Genomic DNA, 23,116 nt, shown 5'->3' with positions numbered 1-23,116 from the left:
TCAACGCTCTGAGATTACATAATGGCATAAAATGTAGGAGGTCTATGTCAGCTACCTATACAAACATACTTGCTTAATTCCATTAGTTTACAGTGTCTAAGAGGAACATAAATGATATAGGTCATTTTATTCACACGAGTATCTTCGTTGCTGTGATTCTGTGTTTACTTTTCTTGGCAGGAATATAAAAGCTATGTTTTGCTACCAGTATGACATATCATTTATATCTTAGCTTGAGATCTTGGGATTTTCCTTCAAAATTAGAATCAGGCAACATGAAATTATCTTGATATGTATTAGCCCGGCAGCCTCCTTAAGCTTTTTAAGCACAAAGATTTGCTGTTTTTTATTTTTGTGATTAGATTAGACCACATATTTTAGCTATTCATGGCTTTAGTTGGAATTCACTCACATGCTAATTGGCTCTATTAGTTACTGCATTGTTTAAAAATGCCTAGTTATTTCTAAAAACCAGTTACATCAGAAATTCACATACTTTTGAATCACCATTTTTTTAAAAATGAAATGGTACAATTTTCTTTCTTTAAATTCACTTTTATAAATGAAATGGTACATATAAGCTGGAGAAATGAAATCTGGTGTATAAAAAAATGATGTATAAAGAAAAAGAAACATAGAGAAATTGAGTGGACAAAAAGCCAGCAGGAGTGGGGCAGCCATCACGTTTTAGTGCGCTGACGACAGGAGGTTGTTAGCTGCTCTAATCTCTGTCGATGCTGAGGATCTGTCACAGCTGTTGTACTTAAGCACAGGTGTCCATCATTCTTTGATCAGTTCCAGAGGACCCTGTTGAGATGATATTCTTTATGTAGGCAAGACATTTAACAGGTTTCATTTCATGCATTTGGTTACTGTTGAATTATCGCTGGATTATAGCTATATGCTGAAAATTATGATTTATTTTTATATAGTTTTTAAATATAACAGTTTGGTGAGGTCTCTATAATGTTTATTGCATTTATTTACTGGAATGATTGTCAAGAGGTAGGCCAAAGAGGAGATATACAGTATGGATGTGTAGAAAGAGGACATAAAGTTAACTGTTGTGAGAGTAGAGGATGGTGGAAACAGATGATTCACTGTGGCGACCCCTAACAGGAAAAACTGAAATAGAAAAAGATTTACTGGAATGATTATTTCATTAATTAATTTAGCAATATCAGACAAGTTAGACTGTTGTACTTAATATCAGCACGGCTGTGAGTTAGCTGTAGGTATTATAAGGTATTAGTCGCCCTGATATTCAATACAACACCACCATTGCTTTTATACCACAGTTCTATAAAACAACTTAAGCAAACTGAGTAACTGAATTTCCACTTATAAGACAACGTCAGACTTGAAACGCTGCTTGTCCAGACTGATTAGTGCACCAGAACTAATTGTTATATGAACAGATTTACTCAATATTTCATTAATCTCTGTGCAATACTACAACCAAAACTATGACTACTAATAGCGGCAGCAAGTTGGTGAAGTAGATTACATTCACAGCTCCAGGATTCCAAGTTTGATTCTGATTACCTATTTCTAGCTTTGCTTGTAATACCTCTCTCTGTGTGGGCTCATTCCAGGATCTCCAGTTTCCAGAGTGTTCTAGGTGCACTGGCTACACTAAATTGCCCAGAGGAGAGACTGAGATTTCTGTTGTAGAAGTAGAAGCCTTTATTTTGTCACATGTTCATTACATTGAACCCCGTTCCTCCAATCAACAGCCCAGCACGTTAACCACTTGAGCTACCACTTACCTCTTCCGGAGTGTGCATGGCACCCTGTGAAGGACAAAGATTATTACTGAAGATGCATGTATGTATGAAAGAAAGGATGGCATATGCAGCTATGTGTTTCCAAAATCAGTGAGATATCATATAGATCACGTATATTTCTTTACAAATAAGACCAACTCTATGTCTCCAAGGCTAAACAATTGACCAATTATTGACAAGAAACACAAAAAATTAATCCTGTTCATATACACAGCATGCACAATAAGAAAGAATCAAATTTGATGTTTATGTGTAATGAATATTTCTGTGTAATCAACGGGCACACAAGTATGGATAAAAATAGCTAAGACATGTCATGTTTTGTGGCATTACAAGAAGTACCTTATAATGTTCTCAAAACATAACTGGCAGAAGACTCTTTTTGTGCTTTGTATATTCTCAATAGCAGAGCGAAATGAAGGATGATTGTATGATTAGTGCGTAGCGGAGTATCTTCAGCTATATGATCATGAGTGACATGACACAGATCTAGGAAACAGAGAACACACCATCGTAGTGCCTCTGAAAACAGAAGCTAACAGAGCGGCTTCCAAAACTGAGATTATGTCAGTATCAACATAAGTATAAATAAAAGCGTAGTTTCCGTAGAGATTCTTTAGTCGGCTGAATTTTGGTGCCACTCCAGGGCACTAGGTTCAATCTTGAGCACAGATTACTGTCTGTATAGAGTTTCTCATGTTCTCAACATGTCCATGTGGGTTTCCTACAGGTTCTCTGGATTCTGCTTGGCTAGACATGGTGTAATCCCACCTCACATAGTGTTCTAAGGTTTAAGCTCTGGATCCACTGGAAACCTTGATCACAATCAAAGAATGGAAGGATGAATACTTTTGTATGTTATTGTACTTTGAAGCTTTGCTGGATTAGTGTGAAAAGAAAAAAAAAACATTTTTTTTGTTATACAGAGAGCTTTGAAAAGGATATTTTAAAACTGCACCACAGTTAAGGTGTGACAAAACATCACTCCACTAGACTGAAAGTACTGATTCTGCACATGCTTGTGGGACAAATGTAGAAATGAAAAATTTATACAGGAAATGGAAGTAAATAAAGCACGGTAATGTAAACAAAGCAGGTGGATGAGGAAATCCCCGATTTGTTCTTAGTTGTTGAGCAATTCTTTGCTGTTAATGTTCTTTTCTGTAGACAAATTTACATTAATAACTGTTGAGGAAAAGAGTTTAGAGTTAGCGCTGCATGACTGGTGATCTCGAAGTAGCGAGGGTATCCTCTTATTGAGATTCTGTCCTTTCACTCCCTTGCTCCATACTCGTTGTCATGGGGATGGCATGAAAACTGCTTTTGCCTGAGCAGTGAACAATAAACAAACCGACTACATGGGTCGTTCGACATCTCTCCTCCTCTTCTCAAACCTTTCAGCTTGCCGTTTCAAGGAGTATTACTTAGAAAGAAGCTAAATAAACTCACTCACAAACATGACCTTGCTCCATATGACTAGAAGAAAAGCTATATAGAATAGTTTCATAAGAATGTTGCTGGACATGAATGTTGCTTGTTGTGCAGAAAGATAAGAATACGGAAGCTGAAGTCATGGTTGCATATTTCCATATTAAGGCAATTTCTCTGCAACCCTATATGACAGCACTGAACACTGGATCATTGTGGCTTGGTAATGGGGATGAGAGCACACAAGATACTGTCTGCAATACCACATTATTCACATCCCTGCACAGATACATGCCTTGTTGAAATGTGACGCTCAAAAAGAAGGCGAATTCATTTTAAGCTAATTCTGCTCGTCTAAAACAACTGACATGTACAGTATGCGTGACTCACCTTGAAATGACTGACATCATTTGTGTTTGAGATGCAAGCAGAAATTTTAGCTGAGTATTCACCTCAGGTTAGTTACAGCATATCTGATTAGTCACTCAGCATAGTGGATGCATAATTAATGTGAACACAATGCTGAGATGGTGTGAATGTGTGTATATGTGAGTATAATATAGAATTTAAAATTCCTAAATATGTTAAGTACAATACAAATGTTTACAACATGGATTGTTGTGTCTTTGCTGCTTGTTTACATTATTAACCGTCCAATCCACTGAAAAAACAAAAGATGCCACCTAACCAAAGTAGGGCCAATGTTCTTGTCTTTCCGCTGCATTTGCCATGCTATTAAAGGCCAACACCATCACTCCGCAAAGACATTAAGCTAATGTATAGCTTCTCTCCGGAAAGCTGAGGTTGGCGATTTCCTTTCTAATGGCGGGCATTCTTAGGTTAATCCTGCTATGATGTACTTTGGAGGCATATGCCCTGGCACATTAGACTGGAAAATAGTTGTGCCAACAGAGATTTGTGGTTATGAGTAGGTCAATTTTACCCTTTGGGTTGGCATATTTTGATTTTGCTTGTTTGGCCTGTTGTTGAATAGTGAGCATGCACTTTTTATCTGAGAGTTTAGCCTTTGAAATGATAATATCATGCAAGAATCCTGCAAAATACAAATGAGCATTTTAAGAAACCGGCTTTTCTTTTTTAATGAACGTTTGTGGGTGTTTGAATTGTAGCATGATCCAAAAATGCAGAATATAATAGATAAACGGCCAAATGACCATAAATAACAAATATAGAAGAATAGTATACACTCAACAAACTAAAAAAGCGAAACAAGGCAAAAAAATAGCCCCTTATATATATAGGGGGTTCATATGTTTAATGAGAATGAGTTTTTAAAAGGTATAATGTATAATTGTCAATGTACATTTTCGTTGTTGTTCAGTTGTAAGTTCAGTCACTTAACCATTGATGCACCACCATTAGAGATCACTACTCCGACTCTGACTGAACTTATTTGTAGCAACAGTGAAATAACACACCTTTCAGCTATTCTTGATCAATTTTCCTCTTAGCAGATTTGCTTTTCCTCAGGGGCATTAAGAGAGAGAGGAAGTGCACCGAAGTATTTAACCCAGACAAACAAACCATTCTTTATGTTATATGTCATGGGAAAGGAGTTGTCATGATATTTAAAGTTTCTCTTGATGTCAGTAAATGCACAATGCATGCAGTTAATGCTTTGAATAAGAAAGGCCAAATTAAGCATACAGGTATGAGTAATGCTGCTCTTTATGTTTAAGGTCAACTTGTACTATATTATAGTTTAAATACTAATGTTTTTAAAGAAGTCCTAAAACTTTAAAATCCTGTCTTATATGTGTCATCTGTTGCATTGCTGACACTTTGCTGTATTTTAATAGAAACTATTTTCTCTGACATTTAACTAGCTGGTGAACACATTTTATAGTCCCACTTGCTGTAGTCACCAACATTATTCTAACTGATTAAGCACAGTATACAGTATATCACTGATAAAGTAGCTTGATAGAGTTCGACTCAATTCAGATTTACTTTAACTCATGTTTAGAAGAACAGGAACATTTATGGAGAAAATTATTACAAATAATTGTGAAAATTAAAGACATTGTATGATATGCCCAAGAAAATCCTTCTTTTTAGTCATGTTAGAGACACTGCTTTCTTTACTCCTGAGTACTAACGCAAACAAGACTTCAGGCTAAAATACTTTATGCAAAAATGAGAGTAGATCTAGAGCACAAATTCTGGACCCCAACTTAGCGACAATCTTCTTAATATGGTGTTCAAATTGGATCAATGTCTAACTTTATGTAAATCTGATACCACTTCATCAGTTCGTAATGCATTGATTTTGGTAAAACCACATAAGCTAACTAGCTACTAGCTCTGTTAACTAACTCTAGTAAAAGCTATTTAATGAGTTGTACTAAACATTCAAGCTAGCTGTAGCCATGTTCAGTTGCTTCAGTATTAATGCTAAAGAATGTCTGAAAGTTAAAAAAAAAAAAAAATCTACCAAAAAAAAAACAAGGTTTTAAACATTACTGTAGGTTTGCGCTGAGACTTACCAGATTACTTCTTACTACAGTTAAAACTCTAGTGCCTTTTTTGCCTGACTAGATGCTCACCATTTGAATAAAATGAGCCTAACTGTATTACATCTGTTCATGAACAGATATTTTGTAACCCATGAGGAGAGCATAATGCTGTGATGAATATGCTGTAATCACATATCAATTTTCGCTTCAATTAAATCTTTCTGTTGTCAGTGTGTCACATATGTTTATGTGTTTGACAGACATTTACAATACTGAGAAATATGAAATATAAAACCTTTTAGTGAATGTCAGTGTGATACAGTAGTTAGCCTTAGTAGAATCAGTTAATTTCAAACTTTCCTCCTGTAAAAACAGAGTCATTGAGTTTAAAAGGCTACAGACATTTTGACATTTGAAAAATGCTCAAGAATCTGATTGGATTAAAGACTTTCCAGTGCTCCTGTGATCACAGTGGCAACACATGTTCATTATAATCTTAAGGTCACAGATATTTGCATGTTATATGTACTAAGTCCATGAATGAGTGCATTAAAATGAATGCCCCAGGCAACAGCAGCGGCTGGTGTAAAATAAAAAGTGCCATGGACAGGATGAGGCATGCCGCAATGTGCAGTGCCACTTCTGGTGCAAATGGACTCTGAAAACCTTTAGTCTCTGATTTATGTCCATTTTTACTTGATGCTTCTAATGGAGTTGTACTGGAGATGATTGGAATCTAATTATCATTATATTGTCCCATGGGCTTCATATCTGGTCACACATACATCTGCATGCAAGGAAAGGCTGTCAAGCTTATTTGTATACTTAATTTGTTTTAACACTGAATAATGACATAATACCTATCCAAATGGTTATGCCAGTATTCAGATATTGGCTCATCAAACAGCTAAGCAGGTATTCGAAAACTAATGAATATTCATACACCACATTCCATTAAACTACTACTGCAGACCACCAGAATTATCAGGATATTGCTATGCCTTGAATGGTGGAATTGTTTTAAGCAGTGTTAAACATTTATTTTCATAAATGAACAAAATATGCAGTGAATAAACAAAAGAGAAATCTGTGTTAATTAAGCTTGTAAATGTTATGTATGCTTTATAGACTGAATATTTGTTGAAGTAAAACAAAAAGCAAGTGTATTAACAGAAGAAATAAAAGGTGGAAAATAAAGCTTTGAGCTGGTAGTATTTACCTGCATCTCCTGTTATAACAATTCTTCCCAATTCTTCACTCACTAAAACCCATCCTCTTATAGGAGAAGAGAATTATAATAGCAATTCTGATTACAACAAAACAAAATAAAACAAAAATACCTATAAATTCAAGAACTGCGTATACTGCTTTTAATGCCAATGCAGCATAACTACAGCTGAAAGAGCTCATGAGCTAACAGTGTTCCTTATGCTTGTAATTTTTATTTATATCCTACTGTATGCTTTAAAGGCTGGAATTATAGTTAAATATTGAGCTAAATGCATATGGATGCTAAGTAAGTTTATCAGGAAAAATAACAACTATATTTTTGTAAGCTATATTTTTGTAAACAGTTTATCTGTGGTAACAAAGCTAACAAAACTATTGTAAGCAAGGTCAGCAGGCATAGCTAACGTCAATAAGGAAGCTAATGAAAGCTATTCTGACTGGACCTAATGACGTTTGTTGTGCTGTGTTATGCTAGGTAGGAGGCTAATGTTGTGTACCTTCAATTTTGATTCAGAAGACGTTGTATCGGTTTCATTTACTTTACACACAACAAATCGTTTAATGATGGATTGTTTTGACAGCAATCTCAGCTTTCTGGAAACAGCAGCATTCTGTATTTACCTCTTCCCTCTGCAGGATAGCTGGACTTGAATTACTAGCAACCATGAAAGTCTGCCAGAGTCAGTCCTTCTTCTTGATCATGCTGGTTCTTTATGTCTAGCCTGAGTGAAGAGAACATGAAATAACAGAGCGAGCTATGAACAGACTACAGACAGAGAAGCAGGAGAATACATTTAATTCATTGCCTCAGTAAGAGGATTGCTTGGAAAAAAATGTGATTTCATCTTAAAAAACCTCTCATAGACTCACAGCAGAATATACGCATCCAGAGTCAACATCCACAGAGCTGTGATTTACAAATCGATTATTCTGCTGTGTATAAACAGGGATTTAATGGTTTATCTTTGTCAACAAACATTACGTACTGACATTTTTCTCCAATGAATGACATCATTGGTTGGGCATGTTTTACTACAAAAAAGGAAACATGCAAACTGATGGGTGTTCTAAGTAATCCAACACTGTCAGGTCCATTTTATTTAGTTTAATTTAATTTTATTTAATTTCATTTCACTCCCACACTTTGTCTCTCCTCTTTGTCTGTTTCTCCTGAGGCCTGCTTGTGGACACTCTGTAGGATTGCTGTCCTGTCTGCGTATGGCACGGCAGCGATCGATTCATCAAAGTGTCATGCCGAAGCGCAGCGGCCCTGTAGCAACAAAACAACAGCAGAGGCAAAACAAACATGGCTAGGTTCTCGAAGTGGTCTCCGTAGTCCCACTTAACAAGGTCAAGGCATTTCATCAGTTTCTGTGTAGCCATGCACATTCGCTTCTGAAGCCCTAACATGATGCATGAAATCCAGACGCATGAGCAGGCAGCGAGAGCTCACCACTCTTCTATTTTCTATTCATTGTATAATTTTGTGCTTCACGCAGCCTTCACTGAATTCACACACAACATTTTACAGATACCTGAGCTAAAGGAGAAATGGAACACCGTTTTTGATACATATTTTTTTCCTGCAGGGATCAATTTAATACATCATCTCATTTTATAATGCATAAGTAATATGGTGGACTGGCAAAGTACCTTTGATCAGATGGCAATGCATCCTTTCTTTGACTCTGTTAGCTGTATGACTTGGATTGAAATAATGCTTTAAATGATTGCACATCCAGGTTTTATATAAAAGAATGCATATTGAAATTTCCGCACTAAATCTTGCAGACTAATTTCGCTGACACTGGCTTGTAAAATGTATACAATATGCACATTAACATTGTGTAGAAAAGCTAATGTCACCATAGACACGATCTCATTATTCATCCCTTTTTAAATGTTTCTGGTGGAGCTGATTGTGTATAATAAAAGATGGTACATCTTTTATTATACACAAATTCAGATGCCTAATACAAAATATTATTAATCCTCCAAGCATTTTAATGCCCAAAACAGTCAAGAAATGTTTTTTTTTTTTTACTGTTCAGTACTAGTTCTTATTTTATTGCCAGACAAAGAAAACTCTAAATTGGAACCAAATGATTCAGAACAGTTTTCACATCTTTGATATTCACCTGAATAAAATTCTTGATTTTAACTCAAGAATTTTATTCACCTGAATAAAATTCTTGATTTTAACTCTTTTTCTTTAGAGGCCAAAAAAAATGTTTTTGTGTTGTCCATGTTCAGCATTGAATTTCTTTGACATGTCACACACACAACAGTGGTGCTTAATGCCTCAAATGAAAGTAGACACTCAGACAACACTGTCTTGACTAATTTTATGTCGGACCTGAGGTGATAATATTTCATTTGTTTATACAAATAGAAAATGTCCAATAAGTCAATTTCCATTCCACCGGTAGGAATGAATGCCAGTGTCCTGGTAAAAAGGGTTAATTAAGCATGTCAGTCTGCTTCTTCATTGCATGTCTAAGACACAACAATGCTGTCAGGAAGGTCTGAGCAGAGAGATTTCCTGAGAACAGATGATATATGATATATATGGCACAGCAGCATAGATTAGCAATGTGGAAGGAAAGTTATGTGCTTTGACAGAAAGATGAAACAGTTTAGAAATATTTTGCTGTTCATAACGAATAGGAAATTGCAGAGACTGCTGGAGCAAATGGGAACAATTCTGTTGTATATGACTTTAACTGAGTATAAAAATAATCATCTTACAATTTGCTAAATTTTGTGGCTTAACATGCTATTGTACAATACACTTGAGACTTACAGTCCACTGCCCCTTAAGCCAACTACAAAGCAAATAATGGCGACTGCAAAACCAGAAACATGTAATGTTTTATGTAGTCGTTCTAATGTACAGTACAAAGATTACTCTGCATTAAAACAAACAGAAAAATACCCCACAATGCCTATAAAGTGAGACCAGACAATACGGTCATATACATAACAGGAAACAAACAGAGCAGAGTTATATATTTTTCAGCAATGGCAGATGCTGTTGTCCAAATCAGCTTTCGTTTTATACATTTGAGGGTTAAGGGTTTGCTCAGGACCCCAGCAGAGACAGATTGGTGGGCCTGGACTCAAACTCACAGCCCAACACCTTAATCACCAAGCTATGACAACTACTAGTTACAGCTACAGTTCCAAATCCAACTAGTTTGATTTAGAGTTTAATAATAACTGATATCAACGTGGGTCTTAATTCATGTAAGTTAGAATTACTCAATGTTCATGGGATATGGTAACCTAGTGGTTAAGATGTTCGACTACGGATCGGGAGGTTGTGTATTCAAATCCACCAAGCTGGGCCCCTGAGAAGGCCCTTAACCCTCATGTGCTCAGTTGTATAAAACTAAAAAGTGTAAGCTGCTCTGGATGTCTGATAAATGTTAATAACAGCAGACAAAGACACAATTAGCTGGAGACGTGCTGTGCAGACGGGTGAAGACATGCTTTAAACATGTGACTGTGGCTAGTAACAAAAACAAAGTTAAAAATAAGGAGTGACAGACGGGTAAAACAGTCTGTTAGTCTCATGGATTTTAATGTAGGCAAAAAGATAAAGGGAAAGGTAAAGGTACTGAATTAATTTTATGGAAGAGACAGAGAACGTGGACAATAAGAGAACATAGTGGGATGAAATGGTAACACCCTTAAGGATTTTTTGGTTTTATTTATCCTTAATGAAGAATTTAAACTTTTACAGCAGCACAATATTAGGAATATAAAGTGTGAGTATTAATATACACTAGCAACATTATGGTCATGTGGCTAACACACTGTATTATGTAAAGCATGTGTGGGTGAGAGTGTGTAAGAGAAGTCTTAGAGTCTTAGAAACCTGGAATATATTGAACTCCAAGGTCATGTACATTGTTCCATCTAGCACTCTCAAGGGATGTTTGGTTTGTTTCTTTTGGAGGACCCTTAAAGTCTCAACAATAACTTAACAATAGAGGCTTTATGAATTCTAATAGAAATCCTTTATAAAAGATAATAAACATTAAAGAACTGTTTACTGTATACTAGCAACAATATGGATATGAATCTAATGTGTTGCATTATATAAACCTTTATGTAGGTAATTCTAGGTGAAAATAAAGAGCCCAGGCAAAGCGGGATGTTCCGAATATGCTAAAAGGGCACGCAAATAAAAGCATCCATCCAATGTTATATAGTCTTCACATTGTATTTTACATTTAGAGAGCATAAAAATAAAACCCCTGCACTAACATTCTTGATCCCATTAAGCAGATAGAAAATTAGTCTCTTCCTTGCATCCAAGATGGTGGGTGTAAAATGTTCGAATGATTTTAACCCTGGGTGTGTTAGGAACTTGAACACAAAGACAAATATTGATGAGGTGGATCCCCAAGGACCTTCACAACCTTACAACTGCTGATAGAAAGACTCTGTATGAAGACATGACTGAATATGTGCTAAAGTAAATAAAGTATTTAAAAAATGAGAAATTGAAAAATAATAGGAGGATAATGATAAAATAAGTTTTATTTTAGTCAGTCATTCATATTTGGTTACTGCTTTATTCTGGCAGGATCGCAATGGAAGTGGAGCCTATTCCAGGAACACTGGGCACAAGGCACTTTTCACACACACACACACACACACACACACACACACACACACACACACACACACACACACACACACACACACACACACACACACACATACAGTACACACACAGCATGTACTCATTCACACCTAGGGGCAATCCAGCATGGCCAGACGCAAAAAAGCTCTTGTGAACACTGTGAGAACATGTAAAATTCCTCACACACAGTAAACTGCTCTCCAAATCTAACTCAGGACCCTGAAACTGTGACATGGAAACACTATCGAGACTTCTGAAATAATTTATAAGCAAATCATTAATCATTTTTTGAAATTGTCTACATTTAGACTATACTTGAATCACTCCAATTGCCGTTTCACATATAAACGTATTCTGCACATAGTACACATGACTGTAAGGTGTTAGTTATATTAAAGCCTACTGTTATTATATATAAAAAAAATCTCGGTGTCGCTTAGGTATAAATAACTAGGCATCAGCAAACTCATTTTTTGCTTTTATTTCTGAGTGAACACAGTAAAAGATCACATGAAGGAGCATCTTCTGAAACAAGACTTTGACACATGACTTGAAAAGAAAAATCAATACATGTGTTGGTGTACAGTATGAGAGTTTATTTTTGGTTTGCATTTTCATCAGCTGACATGATGAAGGCAAAAGTAACATGGGTCATATAAAAAAAAATCTTCTTTGGTATTCAGAGAAAATGCAGTATAATCCAATATATACTGTTTGTCTCTGTTGTATGAGTAGAGCCCTGTTTGTGCAAAAAGCAAAATATGTGCAATGATTCAGCAAAACAGCTGAATGTGATCTAAGAATATGTGGATAACCAAACGTTAGTGTGTAATTGTAAAGGTCATGGTGCTTCACCAAAATGACCAAACTGCTGTTTCACTTGACGGTATACGGATGTAGCGTACAGTTGTGTGTCACCTTGAAAAGGTTCCCTTTGGACTTTTCTGTAAATTCTGTGAAGATGCTTTGGGACTATTGAGAAAGTCACTATATAAAATATACAGTTCAAACTGAATTGAAGAAGAAGCTTTATTTTGGTATGTCAGTTGGAAATAGGTATCGTTTCGTTTTATCTTTGATTCTGTGATTATAATGTTGTGGATTTGAATTCTGTGACTTCCAGTTAGTTGTATTTTGGAGGAAATATTCTAACGACTGAATAAACTTGGTTATTTTTGTACTCTGGAGTTAAGGCAGTAGAATGTGTACACAGAAATGAATGTATTCCAGGTTTACTACAATATAATTTGCTGTAGTCCATGGAGCTCCTTTCTGAATGTTCTTCTTTCGGCTTCTTTTAGCTTCTTATTATTGTTTGGCTGTTTACTTTCCTCATACTGACCAGAACATCATTGCTATTGACTGTTTTTCCTTGCATCATTGTGTTGTTACCTGTCCATCTCCAACTTGTAAGTAAACTCTGTTAAAGTGAGCGCCTGTTGAAAATATTACATGTGCGTCATCAAAGGAAATACAGTAGCTCTGCAATAAGGTAGATACTATTGACAAAAAAAGACAGAATTGTAAAGGCTTTGTGAGCACATCCGGTTGTGTGCAGCAGACGCATAATTCCTTTAGATATTCACTGTAGTTTTGCACTTGTGAAGAAGTTTCTGAATAAAGGTTACAGATGTACAACCCTTCTCATCTGCCAATTATTATATATTGAATAAGAAGCATTCTAAAAACATGTGAGAATTGCTTACAGTGAGAGATACTACTTGAGCTGCCATAGAATTATATGCTCTGCATTATGTGCTGCTATACCACAGTGCTGTTGAATTCTCAAGCTCCAAACGTATTGATTAAACTTATATACAGTATAACAATAGTATTTCAAATCAAATGTTTATATTATTATGTTCATTTCAGTACATTATCATTTCTAGCACCCCATAGCTCTTTCTAACATAATTCATTAACAGGGACTTTTGTTGTGCATAATGTTGATATTTACTATATTTAGCTATAATTACTGTATAATTTGTAATAATTTGTATATTTAAAATTTATGGAAGAGTCTTCAGTGTCAGCTGCCACAGAAGAGTTTTCAGTTAAATGACCGATGACCATTATAAAACGCATCGTGATTTGTAAATAATTGGGGAAAAAACACAACTGGAAAAAACTACCATAGTTTATGTATACTAACAGTAACTCTGCATTCTGGCCTTGAATATTTTATATAACAACATTTTATATAGTTATGTGATTTTTTTTTTGTTTGTTTGTTTTGTTTTGTTTTTAATATATTTGTATTATTCATATTTTATTCCAAGCTTTATGTAGATTTGTTTTATTAGTGGTAACAACACCGCCAAGCCTTTCTTTTGAATAGCTGTAAAAGATCATATTATTTATATAACTAATGCCCAAGTGTAAGTTGCTTTGGATAAGTTTCCCAAATATATAGCAAATTTGCCAAAATATAAATAAATTCCAAAGTATTTAGTCTTGTTTTCCAACCTCAAATAAAGGACTTTGGTGTAAGAGTGCTTTTTCAGTACGGTTATACCGCGAGTTCAATGTAAATACCCCCGCCTTCTGAGGTGACCTTATTTTTCTGCTCTTCAGCTAAGCTGTAGTCTCTGTTGGTGAAGGGAAAAAAGCTCCATACACTCATAAAGAAGTCAGCGTGCAGAGGTCAAATGCTCTTTTGGTGCTGGTCCATGCTCACTTTACTCCAGATAGGCTGTCCCCCAGGATCAGGTGAAGACATGATGGATTGTTTGGAGCTAGCACATGTTTTCTGGCCCTAGAAAAGATTCCACCTTTTGCTCTGGTCAGAGATCAGCTGCACTCTGTGCCTGTAGGACTGAGATGAAAGAAACTAGCTCAGAAATAGCTTTAGTAAATTCTGCTTAAAGTCCTATTTTCCTTGTAACAAATACTAGTCCTCCCTGCAGAATAGCATTTTAAGTCTTTCATAGCATGCTTGAGAAAAACTAAATTTGTTTGTGTCTTATCATAGCCCCCACGACTTTTAAAATATTTGCAAGTGTCATTCTGTAATCTGTTCTTTTATAGTTTAGAAAAGGGCACAGCATTTCGCTGGCAGCCAAAGAGGATTATCTAAATCTAAAACCATACATGGGCCTTTCTTTTTACTATAAATTTCCGTGAGAATTTTTCATTTTTTAAAAATACTCAGGGTTTTCCATTTGGTCACATTTATGACTTGATTAAACTTGGAAGGTTTGGATGTATAAATCTTGTCATTTTCAGTATATGAATGTATAAATAGCAGAAAACAGATCTGCATGCTTCTCCCATGCTGTCATTATCTGTAAAACATGCACAAACTGCTTTAATTGCTCTAAATTGTTTGGTGAGTTGTTTGGATCTACTAAATATTCATGCATCCTTTGTGAAGGTATCCTATGCAACCAAACATGTACTTATATTAAATGCGTTTTAAACTGTTCTTCCATCTTTATAGACAGATTGTTTCAAAATTTATAAATAGTCTCCTCCATTTTTTTCCTGGCTTTGTCCTCACATTATATATTTTTAATTTTCAATGATCAACTCTTATTCAAACGAGTCCACTTTAGGGCTAAACAAAGGGTTTCATTATAAAAAGGATCTTAACATTCTGGATCTATTATTTTATTCTTCACTCCACATTGTGTCATGCATTTTAAACCTTATTTCAATAAAAAGGCTATTTTACATTCGGCACCATTAATGACTGTATTAAGTATTATCATTAATCACAGATTTAAAGGCCTTCTTCATGGTTACATTGAACAATTATTTATGTATTCAAGGTACCTGACCGTGTTGTTTGACAAAGCTTATTACTTATACCTTCCCCCCCCTTGAGAGTTCATCACAATAATTACGTAAAATGTATGTAAAACTCGGGTATTACACAGTTGCCTAGCATCTTGACATTGACTCTGGGGTTTGACTCTGATGTGTTGACGTATTTTTATCAGCCAGTCTTTAGCTGTCTAGTGCCCACCACCATCAAGGACCTGCAGTGTTTCCTGGGGTTTGCAAAATTTTTATCAGAGGTTTATTCGGGGTTATAGCATGGTCACCACCGCACTAACTTCACTGTTCTCATTGATATCACTCATTCACTCCACCAGGCTCACCCTATTTCAGGGTGTCTTGGGCTACCAACCCCCTTTGTTGGACGTTGACAAATCCCCAGCATGTTTGGTGAGGAAGGTCTTGGATTCCGGGAGAAGGAGAGGCCATTAACAGTACTTGGTGGACTGGTAGGGCTATGGGCCCAAGGAGAGGTTGTGGATCATCAGCAGAGACTTTAATAGAGTGGCCTTTGAGTGCAACCCAGGAGGCGTTCGTAGAAAGTGGGTTCTGTAACAGTTCTGTAACCTGCACTTCCCCACTCCGTATCACCAGAGGGAGCCATCGATAGAGTTCTAGAACTTCCTGGTCATGGTGTCAATTCCCACCATTAGTGACATTTAAGCCATGCAGGCACTAAATTCCAGGGGTTTTGTTACCACGATGTAAAGTGGGCGTGTTTCCGGAGGTCTTGGAAAAACGCCTTCTTTAAAAAAAACAGCATACTACAAAGGACAAAACAGTCATACAGGTTGATTTATTTTAGAAAACAAATAAACAACCAAAAACTATGGTTATGGTTAGGGTTAGGGTTAGATTATCAAATAGGCCACGCCTACCTGATGACGCAATATCTGTTACGCTGTACTGAAATCCCTGGAAATAAGCGCCTGCCATTTATGCCTTGCAAAGTATTGTCAGTCTTGTTGCTATTGCCCGTGTTTACTTTCCTTGCTTGACTCAATGTTCTGTTTTCCTAGTTTTTTGATTCTTCGTGTTTGTGATTCGGATTTGTTCGCCTCGCAGTTTGCTTCTATGATTATTTGGATTAGTGCCTGTCTTCTGTTTTTCCCTCAGATTTTGGTATTGGATATACTGCCTGTGCTTTATAATAATATCTTTGCAAATAGATTCTCTTCTTTTGGATTCTTCTCATCTTTACACCAGGATAGCTGGTTAATTGGCTCTGACAATAGTTCTGACTGTAAGGCAAATCACAAGTTTACACAAATGCACTCTTTTCAGTTTTTCTATAGTAATGACTTGCATTTGGATGGCGGATGATTACATAATTAAAGTCTAATAATAAGTGGATTTAAAAAATTTTTCCTAACAAAGAAAGAATTCATATCACATCACTGATATGTTAAGGGTTTGTGGGGAGGCATGTTGAAAGAAGACTTCCGTGTGTGCATTTTTTCTTGGGTGTGCAGAACTTTCTGGTTTCTTTGTAACATGACTCATTATCTGTAAGAGAGAGAAAAAAGAGAGGCTGAAAATAGAATGTTTATAGCTGCCATAATACACTTAAAGAGAAGGACAAATTGTTTCACAGACATTCCACCATACAGTATTACATATTGACTATCTTTCGATTTTGATTTCGATTTTGACAGTTATTTGACACAACATTTCACCCTGTTGATGATTATTTTCCTATAATTATAAAAAATTTTGAATGTTTAATAACACCATTTGAGTAAGACTGATTAAGGTTTGTCACTGTTACCATTCTTTTGCACACACACACACACACACACACACACACACACACACACACACACACACACACACACACACATATTTTGTAAAGTATATATATATATATATATATATATATATATATATATATATATATATATATATATATATATATATATATATATATAAAGTAATAAAGAATATTTAATAAAGAAATAAAGAAATGTGTACACTGACACATCTTCTGAATAATTGATATACATAAGAGAAAAAAATCAGTTTAATAATAGGAAACTGTAGCATATAATTGAATTAAATAGCAATAATTAAAAGTGTGGGTGTAGATCTGACCAGAAGAAATAATATAAGCCAATTCTTTACTGAATGGAAGGACACGGAGTTATTAAAATTTCACATGAAGAATGATAACATATGAGTGGCCATTGACAAGAACGCAAAGACAAGTGCAATTAACACCATGGAGGGGATTTAAAGCTGTGGGCAATGGGAAGTTATTAAAATTACTGGCATTAATAACCATCACCCCTCCCTCTTCTCCATGTGTTACTGTGGAAACAGCTTATTGACCAGCAAAGCACACACAGCCAACAATATGGGCATTTCACACACACGGGCTCGCTTAATTGTTGAGGGCTCATCCTGTCTAATGACTTCACACAAAAATTAGTTCTCAGTAATTACTTTTTAAGAAAGCAGTGAAGATAATGCCATTAGGCATGCAGGCTGTGTATCTGTTGGTGGTCTAAATAGCAGTCATCTATTACACTGTATGTCCCTGTATGTCATCTCTGGCAGAATACTTGAGAAATGCTTGTTTTGACTAGCATAGGGGGTTAATTTCAATATTAGTAAACTTCTGTTTGATTATGTCTCTGTTTTTTTTTTGTCTTTCTGTCTCAGCTCAAAACTGCAGTTACACACTATATAATCCAAATGGAACGATAGAAAGCCCTGGATACCCTTACGGATACCCGAACTATGCCAATTGCACATGGGTGATTGTGGCACAAGAACACAACCGGATACAGCTGGTTTTCCAAGGGTTTGCTTTAGAAGAGGACTTTGACATACTGTCTGTCTACGATGGGCAGCCAAGTCCTGGAAACCTACGGACCCGGTGAGTAGCTCAATTTCTTCATGTCATTCATAGTTACGTCAATGTCTTTAAAGTCGATGTCTTCTGAAGACTTATAAGCATAAAACTATTTTTGTGCATTAATGTGAATGGTGAGACCAGAGATGTTTGGAGGCTTCTTCTGGGCTATGATAGCCTCCCGATTGTCACATGATTCTAACACATTTTATTAATTTGGCTCTCCTTGTCAGTACAAGATATAGTAGTGCTGTAAGAGGAAGCTCTCAGTGCTCAATGCCTTAACAGTCCATAAACTGAATCTGTTTTGGCAAATGTAACCTGTAATGATCATTTCACTTGAAATAAATGGTGTAAACTTCCTGTCTCAATATAAACACATTCCTATCATCACTGCAAATTAGTGTGCACTCAAAAAGTTTTTAATATGCATCTAAATATTATAATGTTTGGATTAGAAAAATCTATCACTGTCTATATTGGTGCATAATGTGTGAAACAGCACAGGGCTCAGAACACAAACCTGGGGGACTCCACTTCTGAGGGTGGACATGTGTAGAGTGACAGGTTGAAAAGTTTCACTTGGGTGTAGCCAATAGTTTTTCAAATCACTACACACTGCCTAGTCTGATGATAACCTAAACAATATGATATTATGATTTAGAAGTCTGAAGCCTAGCCATAACGTTATGGAACCACTGTGTGTTATGTCTCAGTGTATTCCTTCACAGTAAATATGCTTCTTGTGAACTAATACAGCACATTAGTAAATATTCAATGGGTTTCAGTTTTTGTTTATTTTATATAGTTGTTTGTTTGTTGGCAATCATATATTTGTTTATAAATCATAATAACAAAGAGCTGCATGGCGTTCTACACGATGTGATTTTTACTGTAAGGCCGAATCTGCAAGTTGACATTTATTCATCTGTTGAGTAGCAGAAGAAGCATTAGATTTATTTATAAAGCCTCTTGTCAGCTCTCTGCTCTTTTTGTAAACCCTCACTCGTACACCCTGTAGAGCTTTAAGGGTTTGATTGGATTACTGAAACACAATCTGATCTTCTCTGTACTAGCTTGGAGAATCTTTGTACAAATTCCAGACATTTTACTTTGCACTGATGTATTGTAGATTGATTGTATGGCTCAATATTCATTGAGATGATATCGTTGACAGGAGGCAGAGGCGAAGGTGTCCATGTGTGGCACTAATTGGTGTGTGCAGTGAGAGGCGTCGATTAGAGAACAGAAAAAATATTATTTGGCCATAAAGCCAGTGGTTATTTAGTTACTTTGAAGGGATTTTTTTTTGCTTTATTTATAGAACACAGAGGGGAAGTGTTATTTACACCTAAATGCAGAGAAGCACCTCAGTAATGGTTTCTTTATTCCTTCTCTATCCTTATTTTTTTATGTGGTCATTGAGGCGGTTCAAAGGCAAATAAAATCATGCATGAGTGTATCTGATTCCATGCTCAAAATGCTCACCCCACAAAGGTTTATTGACAGGTATGTCCTAAACCTTTTGTGCAGATGACTCATGTCATTTACAGAAAGGTCTCTGAATAGATATATGTAATGTTTGCATTTGTGGTCTATGTGCCATTTTCAGTTATTGATCTTGCAATTAAAAATGCAGCACATATTCAGTTGAGTCATTCTTTTAATGTGTCTAAATAATAAAATGATGTTCAGTTGGACATAAAGTGCATGTTTTAGATACTGCAACACCATTATGTAATATCCCATATATATAATACACTACATATATATATGTAGTGTATTATAAGTTATATTATGGTGTATATATATAAATATATATATCTTGTTGGAAATTAACAAAACTTAAACATTTGAATGCTGTACTTTTCAACTATTTCCTAAGAGCCTTGAAGCATGGAAATTCATTCTGACACCATCTGTATTACTAGTACACGAGTAATAACAGGTTAGCATTTGCTGAAATAAGTCTATAAAAAATATTCTATGCTCTGAGCAAAAGGCTATAAGCTCATGCATTAATTTGCATAAATAAATAAGCACTGACTCTCAGCTGTTTCTCACAATAGCTGGAAGAGATAGATGGCATGAATACATTTATTGTGAGAATATACCAATAAACTAAATTCTCCTCTTTGATGCTTTCGTTGAAAAAAAAAATGCTGTTTTATATATAAATGTATCCCACCTAATACCGACAGATATCTTAGGTACACTAGTCAAAAGAACAAAATAAATGAATAACTTTTTTTAAGTGAATAGTCGGTTAACTAGTTCTTAGGAGTTTTTTCCTTTCCTAATTTCATATGAATGCATATAGTGTAGCACTATTAATAATGTTTTCTCTATTCGATGACATTTAATACAGTCTCATTGGTGTTTGTATATTCAAATACTAAATCTGTTAAGCTATAATAATAATAATAATGAGAAGAAGAAGAAGAAGAAGAAGAAGAAGAAGAAGAAGAATCAGATTATTATTATTATTATTATTATTATTATTATTATTATTATTATTATTATTATTATTATTATTATTATTTAGCTATAGTCACACACACGTCAATGGAAATCAGAATGTGTGTGTGTGTGTGTGTGTGTGTGTGTGTGTGTGTGTGTGTGTGTGTGTGTGTGTGTAGGTGTTTTCAGGAAAGTGAGGTAATGTGAATGTTTTTATTGATTTTTCTTGTTTACCCCTTAGCATGTCTGCTGAACTCTCAGCTGTTTTAATCTTTAGCATTCAGCTCACGTTAAAAGGTTTGCTTTTTTTAAGCCCCTGTCTTTAAGTTCCAACTCTGTAGCAGGCCAGAGGGCATTTTGTGAGCGAGCGAGTGTGGTATGTTCAGTGGTGCACTCGCTGAGTGTCACATCTGCTGCTGTAGATGCTCAACATTGTTAGGTGTGACAGGAATGCGCTGATTACACTAGATCCTGCAGGGTATGGCGACACTTTCAGAGTTATGATCCTGAAATATATATGCTTGGCCGTGTCGTTTTTTTTTTTTTTTTTTTCAGAGCACAAGCAATGTGCTGATTGTGGAAATGGCTTTTGACTTACAAGTGGCATAAGATTAGCTGTGGTAAATTTTTATCCAGAGGAACTAAACCAAATGAGGAGCCAATGGACCATCGCTACATTGCTATGCTTCAGTGCTGGGTTTATGAGATGCATGGGTGAAGCATCGTGGGCTTTCCTTATTCATTTTGCTGCAGAGATTCCTAAAGTATATCACATCAATTAATATGATTAGAACAGTTTTATAGAAACATGATGCCATAAATGTTTGTTTAAATATGTGCACCTAGAAAACATGATAGCCACTAAGTGCTTTTGGTAGAAACCTTTTCCAATAAATAGTGATGAGGCCTACAGCGTCGTGTATGTGTGTGTGTGTGTGTGTGTGTGTGTGTGTGTGTGTGTGTGTGTGTGTGTGTGTGTGTGTGGAGAGGTGTGGAGGAGATATAGAGCTGGGTGAGGAGTAGTAGCCACTCTGTTTAATTGCTCTTATTTATTTGTTTAACCCCAGGGCCGAGTCTCTTGGTGATATATAGCTGCTCCTCAGCCAGCTTTTACAAAAGCAGCCACAAGAGCATAGCTTAGACTAGGACCATCCAATCCCATTAAATACACTGTGTCATCCTCTTTTCCACCACCCTCGTGTTCTCTTTTTGTCAATCTCTGTCTCTAACTCTTACTCCTTGACACTGTTTATACTTCTTCAATTTCATACCTCATGCATATTATGAGCATCCCCACATACCATTATCTACAATTAAAACTGATAGAAGGCCGATTACTAAAGACCCTTCACAAGATATATGATGTATTTTCATCATATGTTTTACAAATATTAGTAGAAACAAGATCTTTTAAAACAACATTTCTCAACCAAAAACTCCTATAGCAGTGCATTCCTTAATTATGCATTTGGTACACGACATCTAAATGCCAGGAATCCATTGCATAAATCAATTAGACGCAAGGAACAACAGAAGTTCATGGTCGAGAGTTATAAGCTGATTTGCTGTTTTCTTGTGCTGCCAATTTTCATTGCGGTTCCCATGGCAACAGCAGCACACCCTTCTGTTGGCTTTCTGTGTTTCACATCTTCCTCTTGCCATTGGCCGGTTTGATTGTTGTGTTCACCTTTGTCTGTTTTTTCCTTGTTCGTTTGTGTTTTTGAGTTTGTCATTTAATCAGTGTCATCACATCATGGTGAATTTGTGCATGTCTGATGAATGGGCAGGCAAAAAAAGAAATAATAATAACATTTTTTTTTTTATCGGAAGGATTTTTTTTGTTTTATTTAAACCCAGTAGGACATTGCAGAGTTGAAAGGTATAATGAATGCTGCAGTCTGTCTGTCTGTAAGTACACAACCGTTTGTTCCACGCCATTCACACTATTACCAAATAAACATAATACTTTCCTCAACCGTAATGCTATTACTACATGATTAAAGATCTTTTAGACCTCCTATCGTGATTCAGTTCAGCCACTCGGAGATGCATGCGTATAAATCTAAAGGCATATGGTTAAAATCTTATGAAAAATAGACTAAACTTTGCGTGGGACTGCTATTCTTATACATTTAAATGAGACCTGCTAGATTCATATGAGATTATTAAAATATGGACTTAACGAACAAAGCTTCACTTCATAAGAATTCGACGTCTTTTATTCTTTGCACTACCGCATTGAAAGATATTAAAATGCCCCCTGGGGAGGGCTTTAAGTTTTTTAAAGAAGTTTTAACGTCTCATAAGTATATACAGTATATGTGAGTGTGTTTGTACATTTCCCTGAGTGTTAAATTCATAGCTGCATAATCTATGAGATTGAATTATTCTTCTATATCTTACTGAAAATTGTATTATTTGTATATATTTTTTTTACATTTTCTTT

At 35.7% G+C, this 23,116-nt stretch overlaps 1 protein-coding gene across 2 annotated transcripts in view; it reads left to right on the top strand.

Annotated features, from left to right (window-relative positions):
• csmd2 (CUB and Sushi multiple domains 2) overlaps positions 1 to 23,116 on the top strand; it is a 288,152-nt gene that overhangs the window by 4,507 nt on the left and 260,529 nt on the right. For both annotated transcript variants that reach the window (XR_007139415.1, XM_047808186.1), the window contains exon 2: positions 18,018 to 18,234. Coding sequence is in view for 1 of the 2 variants with exons in the window: in XM_047808186.1 (XP_047664142.1) it covers positions 18,018 to 18,234 (217 nt within the window). In the remaining variant the exon portion in view is untranslated. The remainder of the gene's footprint in view (positions 1 to 18,017; positions 18,235 to 23,116) is intronic.

The sequence above is a fragment of the Tachysurus fulvidraco genome, chromosome 24 (assembly GCF_022655615.1).
Source record: "Tachysurus fulvidraco isolate hzauxx_2018 chromosome 24, HZAU_PFXX_2.0, whole genome shotgun sequence".
In the NCBI taxonomy this organism is placed as follows: Eukaryota; Metazoa; Chordata; class Actinopteri; order Siluriformes; family Bagridae; genus Tachysurus; species Tachysurus fulvidraco.
The sequence above is the reverse complement of the archived record's forward strand: the minus strand, read 5'-3'. Positions and strand labels throughout refer to the sequence as shown.